Source organism: Anthonomus grandis, chromosome 3 (genome assembly GCF_022605725.1).
Source record: "Anthonomus grandis grandis chromosome 3, icAntGran1.3, whole genome shotgun sequence".
In the NCBI taxonomy this organism is placed as follows: Eukaryota; Metazoa; Arthropoda; class Insecta; order Coleoptera; family Curculionidae; genus Anthonomus; species Anthonomus grandis.
The window spans coordinates 13,246,922-13,259,513 of NC_065548.1; the positions used below are offsets into that span (position 1 = coordinate 13,246,922).

The 12,592-nt window shown below is 26.3% G+C and overlaps 1 protein-coding gene across 4 annotated transcripts in view; it reads right to left on the reverse strand.

Moving 5' to 3' along the window:
• LOC126734538 (uncharacterized) overlaps positions 1–12,592 on the reverse strand; it is a 303,120-nt gene that overhangs the window by 132,209 nt on the left and 158,319 nt on the right. For all 4 annotated transcript variants that reach the window (XM_050438219.1, XM_050438218.1, XM_050438217.1 and 1 more), the window contains one exon: positions 1,732–1,761. In XM_050438219.1, coding sequence (XP_050294176.1) covers positions 1,732–1,761 — 30 coding nt within the window. The remainder of the gene's footprint in view (positions 1–1,731; positions 1,762–12,592) is intronic.

Genomic DNA, 12,592 nt, shown 5'->3' on the forward strand with positions numbered 1-12,592 from the left:
TATTTCTAACTTAATTAAACTTCAACATTTGGCAGTTTATTAATATAGCGATTGCAACACGACAGCTATCTAGCGCGGTCAGGCATGCTAAGCAAATGGCCAAGAAGTCGAATCCATGCAACCTAGAAAAAGAACCGGGATTGACGTCAATCGTGACGTCATTCGCCTCTGATTGCATTATACACGGATGGGTGCACGAAAATAATCACAGAACCAAAATATACATGTGTCAAATTGTAAACTATAATTAAAACAAATTTAGGTTAGAAGATGCGTATAAATAAACCTTCATGATGGGAAATCGCGCGTGTTAAAAAGAGGTTGAGTGCTTTTTACCATATTAATTTGCTAAAGATTTCGTACACTGTGTGTAAAAAGTTCCGGCTATATAAGCAATATAACATACAGCTGCTATATATAAGTTTATCACAAAGCAAAAACCCACCTGCTAAGGCATCAGTGCTTTGTTCTCAATAAAGAGGACAGTGACCATCTGCAAGAAACCACCATCATTCCATAATCACGCACCATCGAACAGAAAGGAGAAAAAAATATGATGGTTTCAGGTATAAAATTACTTCACGCAATCTGTCGAGGACTAATAATAAAGTGCTTCTTTCTACTTCTTCTTGACTTATTTTAGAACTTGACTTGATGGGCTTTAAGTGCATTTCAGATGAGTTTGAAGCTCGAGAGTACATTTTAGAGGCTTGAGTATTTAGCTCGAGTTAACTTGGGTTCACTTGTAAAATAAAACTTGAATAGGGAATTTAAATTATAGGTCATTAATGATTTGAAGATTAATTTTTATTGTTACTGAGCGACTATGTAATAAATATTGTTATTTAGCTTCCTATACTTGTATCCCTGAAGATAAGTTATAACTATTTATATTTTTAAAGGAATTTTGGTAATAGCATTGAATCTCTATTATTCACACATGTGAGTGAAATGAGTAGACTTCTCATTACATATGTCAATGTTGAGAGCCTTTTATTTAAAAAATTGAAGCTTAGTGACTAGGTTAGAAAAGTCTTATTATAAGCAACTGCTGAAACCGCATATTAATTAAAATCCGAATAATAATCAAGTGCTAAAATTTTAAGAAATAAAAAAATATTAATCAAATATGATAAACCGAAAACTAAAAAATATATTAAAGTATCAGTGACTAGACTAGAAAAACCATACTTGCTAAGTGCACAAAAATTACAAATTTTGCACGAATGTACAGAAGGGAATACATGAATATAAACATGTATAAAAATTACGTATACATTTTTTAAATTAAAGTGTCACAGTACAACATGCACAAACATAGAAACTGGCCTAAAGAAACAAAAAAAATATCTGGAAAATGGCTCAATTTTTTAAAAAAACCCCAACAAAGTGTTTTTAATTTTCTACAAAAAAAAATAATTTTATAAAAATATTCGCGCTTTACAATTTATCTTGTTTTATTTCCGGCCTATAAATAAATTCTTATCAGTCGCTCATGATATGGCAAGGAGGATTTTCCGCATTTCAAGTGTTTCCAATTTTTCTGGTGTTAATAGACTTCTATTTAAATACATCTGGTGCGATCTGGTCTTGCAATTATTATTATCTATAGCGTTTTTTTATTAGCGTATAATTGCCAATTAAACATTAAACACGTTTTCCAGTCGAACAGGGGGATTAGTAATGGTTCGGTTTAAATTGAGTGACTCAAGAAAAGGCGGAAAAACTTACCTAAATGTGATAGATTTGATACGTCAGCATCTGAAAATGAGAAAAATATATATACGTTAAAAAATTGGTTTAGAACGTAATGACTTAATAGGGTAATAATTGAAAATGTAATTATTACTAAATAATAAGGAGGTTAATGGGCCTAAAAAAAAATCTGCAAGAAGTATTAAATTCGATTCTTGAATATTAATGCTTAAAAAATAGTTTTCACTACATTAAAAAATTGCCTCAACTCTCTGGTAACAATAGAAATTGCATGTTACATTTATTGCTTAAATTTGATTATTGTTTATATTTTTATAAGGCATTTCTTTATAAACCAATATATTTTTGTTATGGCAGTCACATGCATTTTAATTATTTTTTCCGACAAAGTTAATTTCGAACATTTTCACAAAGTCATAATAGTTCTTCTACTTTAAATAGTAAAAATTTCTTAACCTGGAAAAAAGGAAAAAATTCACTGCAAAAATAATTAAATTAATTGTTAAGGTAGTCACAACGTAGTCGCCAAATTGATCAAAGACAATTTTTTCGGATAATTCAAATCTATTCCTAATTTTTCAGAAAGTCAAAAAAGTTACTTGGACCTTTTAAAAAAATGTCAGTTACCTGGAAAAATATTGAATTTTTTTTTGCTTTAAGAATGATTTAACTCTATATTTTATTCATTATTTAAAATGTGATATTTTATAAATATTTGAAATTTGTTTGTAATTAAATGTATTTTTAAGTCAATTTAATTAATATTTCGGGGTATTGAAGTCAATTCTGAAGAATACTCAGAATTTCTCCAGAATACCCAAAAAAATTATATATAGTACATAAATATATAAATATATAAATATATATAGTTCTTCTTAAATATGATATGTTTCTATTGTTTTTCACACATTTTTAAAAAATATTTGAAATCATTTTCTATTTTTTAAGGAGGTAATAATTTTTTCCATAAAGTCAAAAAAGCACTTCTGATACTTCAAATAGTTAAATTATCATACCTGCCTGGAAAAAATTAATTAGTTGCAAAAATAATTAACTCTAATAATTAATTATGTCTAAAGGTCTTAACTCCCCGGAAAAAAATTTGAATTTTTTTCACTAGGAATGATTTATAATTTCATGTTTTATTTATTTATTAACACGTTACAATTTTTGAATATTTGAAATAATTTCTTTATAAATAAATGTATTTTTTCAAGACAGTCACAGCCACATTTTAAATTTCATCTAAAATTTAATTTTAAATTCACAGAGAGCCCAAAAAATTACTTTTACTGTTTTAAAAAATGCCTCAACTACCTTCAAAATAAATTATCGATTTCTTCTCTGCAAAAATTAATAAATTAAATTTTTTTTTCTATATATTTGAAGTAAATTCGTAGTTTTTTTTCAGATAATTGTCAAGTCAATTTTAAACTTTTCTAGGAAAATTAAAAAAAATACTTCTACTACTACAATATTTATAATCACCTTTTTGGAAAAAACGTAAAGATTCATTCACTGCAAAAATAACTAAATTATAATTTTCAATCACGAGATTCTTTAAATATAATTCTTATGTACATTTAAAGCCATTTCTTCTTTTTTTATTTTGATCATTTTTTTCAGACAATTAAAATCCATTCTTAATTTTCCCAGTAAAGATTTGTCTCAACTACCTTGACAAAAAAAAGGAATTTTTTACTATAAGAATTTTTAAATTTTATGTTTTATTTATTCATTAATATGTAATATTTTTTAAATATCTCTAATAATTTCTTTATAAATAAATATAATTTTTAAGTCATTCATTTATTTAAAGTAGTTTCGTATTTTTCATTTAGACGACTTTTTTGAAATAATTGAAATTAATTGTGAATATTTTGAGAGAGTCAAAAAAACACTTGTCTAATTTTAAATAGTTCAAAAATGTCCTTTCCTGCCTGGACAAAAGTAAAAAATATATTTACTGCAAAAATAATTAAATTCCATGTTTCATTTCTTTATTTATTAAGTTTTAAATAATTGAATCTAGGCATTAAAAAAAACTTACTATACAGCTATTATAACAAATTAAGGTATGACTTATCTGCTTGAAAAAAAATACAAAATTTCTTGATAGTAAAACGGCGCAAATTCTATGTTCCATTCATTAAATGTGATATTTTTTTACACACATCAAGTCATTTCTTATTTTCTTATGGCAATTAGTTTACTTTTTCTTACTTTTTCTAGGCAATTGACCTCAATTTCTATTAAAAAAAAATAAATTTCTTGTTTTTTAATTAAAAAACTGCTTTAAGTGCCTAGAAAAAAACACGATATTTCTTCACTGCAAAAATAATGAAACTCCGTTTTATTTGTTTTTTAAATGTAATATTTTTTCGTACATTTATTATTATAAATACACAATATACAGTCCTTTCTAAACAAACCACCCTTAATAACTTCCTAAAAAAATTTCAGCTCTTAAAATACACACATAAAATAAATTCTGTAAACTGATTAAATTATTTATTTTTTATACATCTTGTTACACTCTCACTGTTTATAAATCTACAAACGTACATTTTTTTGAGATGGAAACCTCCTTGATATATCAAAGTGAGGTTAGCTGGAGGTGAGAAGGTGAGTGACAGACTTTTGTCAACTTAATCAAGCTTTGTAAGTACTTATTAATATTTTTATTATTTTTTAAGTACTTACTTTTTTTTAGGAGTTATTGAGTGTGGTTTATTTTGAAATGGAAGCACTATTTATGGACAAGAAAATTCTGACTTTTCTTGAAATAAACAAAATTCTTCTGCTATTTTAAAAAATTAAAAAATGCACCAACTGCCTGGAAAAAATTAAGAAATTATTTGAAATATGTGAAAAAATTTCAAATTTAAAAAAATATTTTTTTTATGAATGAATTATTGAGATGAAATATTTTCTCAAGGCAGTCACAGTCATTTTAATGCATTTTTCCAGTCAATAGAACATTTTTATTAATTTTTTCGCTGCCAAAATTAGTAAACTCCATATTTTATTTACCCTCTAAATGTAATTTTTTTTAATATATTTAAAGTAAATTCATAATTTTTAAAGCGACGATAGGAATTCGTTTTGATGGCTTACTTCAGACAATTGTAGTAAATTTTAAATTTTTTCAGAAAAACAAAAAAAAAATAGAATTACCTTAACTTTCTCAAAAAATAGGAAATTTCTTTGCTGATTTTTTTCTAATTTTTGCTATATTTTTTAATATTTGATGAATATATTTTTTTGAGGCAGTAACAGTCTTTAATGAATTTTTCTAAATTATTTTAAGAAATTAAAGTGCGTCTAAAGTACCTGAAAAGAAATGCGAGATTTCTTTATTGTAAAAATGCGCCAATTCTTTTCCATTGATTATATGTTATATTTTTTCAGATAACTAGAGTTGTTTCAGTAAGGTTTGAAAGTACTTAAAAAATTAAAAAAAAACTACTCCTACCTCAACTGGTAAGAATTTCATGTTTCATTTAATTTTTAAATGTGATATTTCTTCACACATTTTATACATGGTAATTTAATATATTCTGAAAGTAAAAAAGATACTTCTACTTTTTTAAAAACCTCAAAACTGCACCAACTACCTGGAAAAAATTGAGAAATTATTTTAAATTCTAAAATTCGCAATTTTCTTAGAAAGTAAAAAAAAACTTATATAAAAAGTTAAAAAACTGCCTCAACTGCAAAAAACAGGAACAAATTTAATGATATTTCTTTACACAAAAATATTTCAATTTCGTGTTTCATTTATTCTTTAAATAAAATATTTTTTACACATTTCTAGCATTTTTTAATTTTTTTAAGGAAGTCGCAGTATAATCCATTTTATGACTATTTTCGGACAATTTAAGTAAATGTAAAGTCTATTTTTTTTCGTTAAAAAATACTTCTACTTTAAAAAAAAACTAAAACATGCACCAATTGCCCGGAAAAAGAAAGTAAGAACATATTTTAAATTTAAAGAAATACAGAATTTCTCCAAGAAGTCAAAAAAAATATAAAAAAGTGAGAAAACTGCTTCAACTCCCTGGAAGAAATAAGCTGTTTCTTAAGTGCAAAAATTAATTGAATTTCATGTTTTATTTATTCTTTATATGTAATTTTTTTTTCTCTTTTAAAGTTTTTTCTAGTTTTTTAAGAGAGTTTCACTGTAACCATTTGATGATGATTTGTAATAAAGTGTATTTATTTTAAAATTAATTTTATTTTTTTCCAAAAAAAACAAAAAGAAATACTTTCGCCTTTTAGGAAAATAAAAAGTGCATCGACTGCTTGGAAAAAAAATAAGGAATTATTTTTAATATGTGAAAAAATATTACATTAAAAGTTTTCTGTCTTTAAATATGATTTTTTAGGCATAAATTAAGTAATATCTTACTTCTTAAGGAACAGTCACTTTGATATTTTTTTAGGGAAAGTTAAAGTAAATTTAGAATTTTTCCAAAAAATAAAAAAAATGTATTAGGTAATTTCTAAATGAGTCACAGTCATTTTAAGGATTTTTAGGGAAAATTGAAGAAAATTTAGAATTTTTCAAAAATGTAAAAAAAAAATAATTTCTAAGGTAGTCACAGTCATTTTTATACTTTTTAGGGAAAAGTGAAAAAAATTTGAGGTGATTTACTTTCTTGTAAGGGACTTATCCAAGTTGAAAATAATCAAGTTTATATAATAATCATGTGAAACATATTAAAAATAAAAAACTAAAGATATTTTGAATACTTCAAATGTAGTATACAATATATGTATGTTCCTGATCAATATTTTTGTGCTAATTTTGCAATAAGAAAAATCACATGATTTTATTTTTAGCAAAAACGTAATGTTTTACGTCACAGGAAATCACAGACGAAACAAAAAAAAATCAATAAACCATTCGTCTTACTTGACAGCTCGAGTATCCAACAAACGGGTACTCCTACACATTGTGAAGTACCGGAGGTTCATATTGACAACATAAAAAATAATTCATTGAATTTATTATTTTAGTAAAGTAAAAAATAATAAATTCAATGAATTATTTTTTATAATAACAAAATAAACCATTCGTCTTACTTGACATCTCGAATATCCAACAAACGGGTACTCCTACACATTGTGAAGTACCGGAGGTTCATATTAAAAACATAAAAAATAATTAATTAAATTTATTATTTTAGTAAAGTAATTATTAAGAGGACATTACTTGTTACCTCTCCTTGTCTAGTTCAACTTTTATACTATAAAAAAAAAACAATAAAATTATAATACAGTTGCTACGGTCACTGATTATTGTTCGACAATAATAAAACCAAAATTTGATCGATCGACTTACCCAATATTGATTTCCCTATTTTTAGAAAATAATACCCGACCACGACATGGCCAAATGTCCTATTAATAATTTGACTTTTTCGAAAAATTAATTGCTCAATTTTACGACGTTTTGAAACTGAGTTTTTGCAACACTAAAATATTTTACGGGTGCTAAAACGAGGTTTTTAAATCAAATTTGCACACAAGTGCACACGTGCAGCAATATTTATGAAGTTTTCTATATGTATATTAGTTTTTTGAATAAATAAAATACTACTTTGTAAGTCATCTGGCGCAATACATTTTACAGTTTTATCATACAATACATTACATTACAATATATACAATTTATTAAATATAGGATCAGTTTGCCCTATTAGTAAGTAAGGATAAAGGATTTTTTTATGACCGCACTATAAATATACAAAAAGCATGCAATCTATGTATACACTTACATAAGTGAGTTTTAATGAATAAAGTAAATAGATTCTAAATGATTTCCTTGACTTTTACTATAAAATGTTAAACAATGACGGTGCAACAATACGTAAGGCTAAGATTCTTACATTCTTCAGTTATTAATTTCATATTTTCATTGAATTCAGATGATTTCATTGCGAGTTACATTGCAGGTTACGCAAAAATTGATAATATATATATTTTTTATTTATGTAATCGTCTCACACACAGAGTGAGAATCAGTAGGAGTTTTTTAGTTTTTAAATAAATTAGCTGAAAAATCTGCAATTTATTAAAAAATTTATCAAATAAAAAAACAATATCAATAAGTTATTAAAAATGTTAAAAGTTTCTATTTCTTTTTCTCATAAGAAAGTCAATAAAAAAATTCTTATAAGAGGATTTATTGATTTTATTTTTAAAAATTTTATCATTGTAAACGGATTTTTTTTCGAAATTGACCTATCATATTATAATTATTTTTAATTTGTAAGGCCCAATCCAGACTATAAATTAAAGCTTCATTATAAGAGATAACCTTAATACTAAGGGTTGTATTTAAAAAATTGACTTTTAATTTTATTTTTTATACATACATATAGTAGGAGACAATTATAAAATTTAGTAATCCGAACTTTTTTGAAACATGAGTTTTTTTTTAAATTGGTGGCAGAAGCCTGAAATAAGTCATTAAACATAAATTGAAAATTAAATTTTATTAAAGGAATTTGTTTCGAAGCCCAATATTTTTTTTTTATTTTATAAAACAATTCTAATATTATGTGAAATAGAGAAAGCTACATACAAAAAATAAAATTTTTATTTTATCTTTTACAGTGGAAGAAAATTCTGCAAAAAGGAGTAATGCAAAATAGTCGATTTTCTCGACGTATACATAAAGGAAATTTAATTTTTTCATGCAGATAATTAAAATATATATTGGGGTTTCCATAGTATATAATTTTCTAATGAAGGCCAAAGTCACCTTAATATGTTATTTTTAAGGAAAACTGGCTTAAAATTTTGAAAATGATAAAAAATTAGTCAAACTAAAAAAAAAGCCAAAATATTAAAAATAAATAACTAATAAAAAAATTATGTAATACCTGTAATGAAAATTAAGCGATTTTCTCGAAATATAAAATTTTTAAGAATTGTAAATACAAATTAAGAAAAACAGGTTTAACTGTAACTTAAAGGAGATTTTTTGAAAACACATTGTAATAATATTTCCACTCTTTACTCCACATTAATGTTATGTAGAATAGAGAGAGCTATATTACAGAAATTAAATTTTAATTTATTTTCTGTATACGTCAGTGAGAAGTGAGATGCGGTAGAAAGACAAAAATTATTTAATATTTATTTCAGGTCCAGGAATCATTGACGATCGCTATGAAATCATGCTTGTCGTTTGCAACCGGATTAACGAAAAAAGAAAATAAATTTTTTTAAATGATTTAAGATATCAGTGAGGAGTGAAACGGTAGAAACTTAAAAAGTAGACTTTTTGAGTTTCTGGATTTATGCCAGAAATTTCTTAAGAGCTCTTGAAATCATAGACGATCGGTATGAAATTATACTCTTCTTCTGTGTTTGGTCTAAATACCTCAGATAAATAACATTTTCAGGAGATCCACTTTTACCCTCTTTTTTGACATAAATCTTTATCTCAAGCCCAAAAATCATTGACGTCATGCTTGTTGTTTGTAGAGAGATTAACTATAGAAGAAAAATAAATAGATTTAAGACGTCGGTGATTAATGAGAAGCGATAGAATCTTAAAAAGTGGACTTTTGACCCCTAAATCGGCATAAATCTCTATCTGGGTTGTAAAAACTATAGACGATCGCTATGAAATGATGCTCTACTTATATGTTTGGTCTAAATACGTCAAAAACAGTTGTATTAAATGAGTTAGTCTTAGAATCATTTTTGTATTTCTTTAAAGCAGTTGAAGGCATTTTAACGATTTATTTAGGTACTTGAAGTCTGTTGTTAACTTTGCTAAATAACTACAGCCATTTTAAAAATTGTTTTTAGGCAGTTGAAGTGGTTCTTTTATTATTTTCAAGTATTTAAGACTTTAGCCGGAACCACAATGAACACGTCTATACTCATCCATAAAGATTTATTAAGTTTAGCAATTGAAGTGTTTCTTTATACGTTTTAAGCCCCTGAAATATGTTTTTCAATTTCTTCCAGACAAATAAACTTACACAAATTATTTAGGATAAATTTGGTTTTTATTTCAGATATTACACAATTGCCTGGAAGGAGAAATTTCAAAGGACTCAATCCTTTTTGTCAATCCTTTTTGTGGCTAAAAAAACCAATTTTCTAAACTCAGTTCAACTAATAAGAAGTATTAAGAAAATGTATTTTCTCATACAAAATTGTAATGTAGAAAAATTGATCATGGTAGTCAAACATTTAGTAGTAGATGATTGCTTTGTCTAGTTTAGGAATCAATAAATAAACATTCAAATCTGCTTAAATTGATCGACGTTTCGCTAAATATATTGACTTCTTCTGGGCAAATTTATTACTCTGCACCTTGTCATTACATTAATAAAACTAGGGACAAACATTTAAGTCTAAGGATGCATAAACAGATAAATCATAGAAACAGATATCGCAGTTACAACAGCATTTTCATTGATCAATAAAAATAGACCAACTTGTGCCATTTTAAAGACTTTTTCAGGTGATATTTTATAAGATTCATACAGCTAGTTAAAATATTTTTACGTTTTTTATATATTTCATGCTCCTGTAAATAATTTTTAATTTCTTCCAGGCAATTGACGTCATTTTTAAAATTTGTACAGTGAATGTGATATTTTTTAACTTATTCAAGGCAATCGAAGCTGTTTTAAAGGCATTATCAGGTAGTTAAAGTGGGTTTTTATATGTTTCATGCTCCTGGAATAATTATTCATTACTTTCATAATATTTTAATTTTTAGAAGATTATTTTATAGATTTTTTCAGAGAGTATGAATAATTTTTTATAATCAAGTTCGTGGACTAATCTTTGGATTTTTCCAGGGAGTCGAACCCATTTTAAGCGTTTTTAAGGCAGATAAATCAGTTTTTCACATTTTTAATTTTAGAGATTGTTTTAGACAGTCAAAGTGCTACTTTATGACTTTCATTACCCTGAAATAGTTTTTCATTTGTCCTATGCCATAGAAGCCAGTTTTAATTTATGTTTAGGCAATTGATTGGATTTTTCAAGTCTTTCAAGCTCTTGGAATAATTTTTCATTTTTGTTAGACAACTAGTGCCACCTTAAAAGTTTTTTGAGCAGTTTAAGTGTTTTTTTTTTTAATTTTATGCCCCCAAAATGGCTTATTTTCCATGTAATTACAGCTATTTTAAAATTACTTTTAGGCAAATTGAAGTAGAAGAAAATCGTACGCAAATATGTCATTTTCTTAAAATATATGGAAAATTATTTTTTTTAATTCTTGAAGCGAAAAAACAAAAAAAAAATTTACGAATATCTTTAAGGTATAATCAAGTTCCAAAGTAGTAAAATGCCTATTATTTGGTTTTTTTTTAAGTTCTATTATATTTCATTGATCACAAAGACGGTTGGGCCATATAATCTAGCAGATCTTCTCCGCCTATGGAAGGATTGCTCCTACGAAAGAGTGAATATGGGTCTACTATTTTTGGGTCTATTCTTCTATGCTAAGAGTTGGCTCAGATAACCGAAGATTAAATGAACTATCAATGTTTAAAATTACACGCAATTAAAAGTAAATTTTCATTTAATTCCAATTTTTTAGGGTTCCCAGGATTTCGAACAATTTTTCTTTTTATTTCAGGTGTCTCGCATCTTTTTTATATTTTCCAGGATTTTAATCACTTTTTCGTGAGTTCCGGGTTTTTGGAATCAGTTTTTATATTTCTTAAGCCTTTCACGTAATTTTCATATAATTCCAAGTATTCTTTTACGACTTCCAGAATTTTGAACTTTTTTTTTTAATTTCTTATTTTTTTCCAGGAATTTTAAATCAGTATTTATGGATTTCTGCAAGCATTTACCATAATTGACATAATTTTTCTTGAATTTTAGGCATTCGAGGTAAATTTTCGTTTCATTTCGTTTTTTATGGTTTTCAGGATTTCGAACATTTTTCCGTTTTATTCCAGGCATTTTATGTAGTTTTTTTGTTTTCTAGGACTTCTAACTATTTTTCATATTTTCTATGAATTAATAGTTATCAAACAAAAACCCTGAACTTAAGGCAGCAAGCGTCTGCTAACGTGAAGCAGCATTCAAATGGTCACATCTCATGAACGATTTATCCAATTGAAATTATTTTTCTGCAATATTGTAAATAATCATTTAGACTTCCACTTTGGTTATTATAGTCATGACGTAGATCTACTGCTTAAGAAGATTTTATCGATTTTCTAGCCATAACTTCTTTAAATCGGATATCGAATTCAAGGGTTTAGGTATCTTCAGTGCTCTTGGGTTTAGGAGTTTACGGGTTTTGCACTCCTCATAAAAAAATATGGGAAATATTAAAATTGATGAAATAAAGTTTACTTCATGACTCTAGCATCAGTAGATTAATAGTTATCAACCAAATACCTTGAGCTGGAGCCTGCAAGGGTCTGCTGACGTGAAGCAAAATTCTAGTGGTTATATATCACGAACGGTTAATAGGATTAAAATAATTTTACTAAGGACTTTTAGGTAATTAATTAATCTTCCACTTTGGTAATTATATTCGTGACTGTAGATCAATTTCCTAAGAAGCTATTATGGATTTTGTGGCAATGACTCCATTAAAGGAGATATCAAATTTAAGAGCTCAGCTTAACTGGAATGCTGTTGGGTATGTAGCTTTAGCAGTCTCCTCAAAAAACATAGGAAATATTTAAATTTTCAAATTCGTCTACTGACGTGAAGCAACATTCAAATGGTCATATCTCATGAACGGCTAATCCAATTGAAATAATTTTTCTGGAATATTGTAGATAATCACTTAGGCTTCCACTTTGGTTATTATAGTGATAACTGTAGATCAACTCCTAAAGGAGACTTCTTTAATGCTCTCTGGTTTACA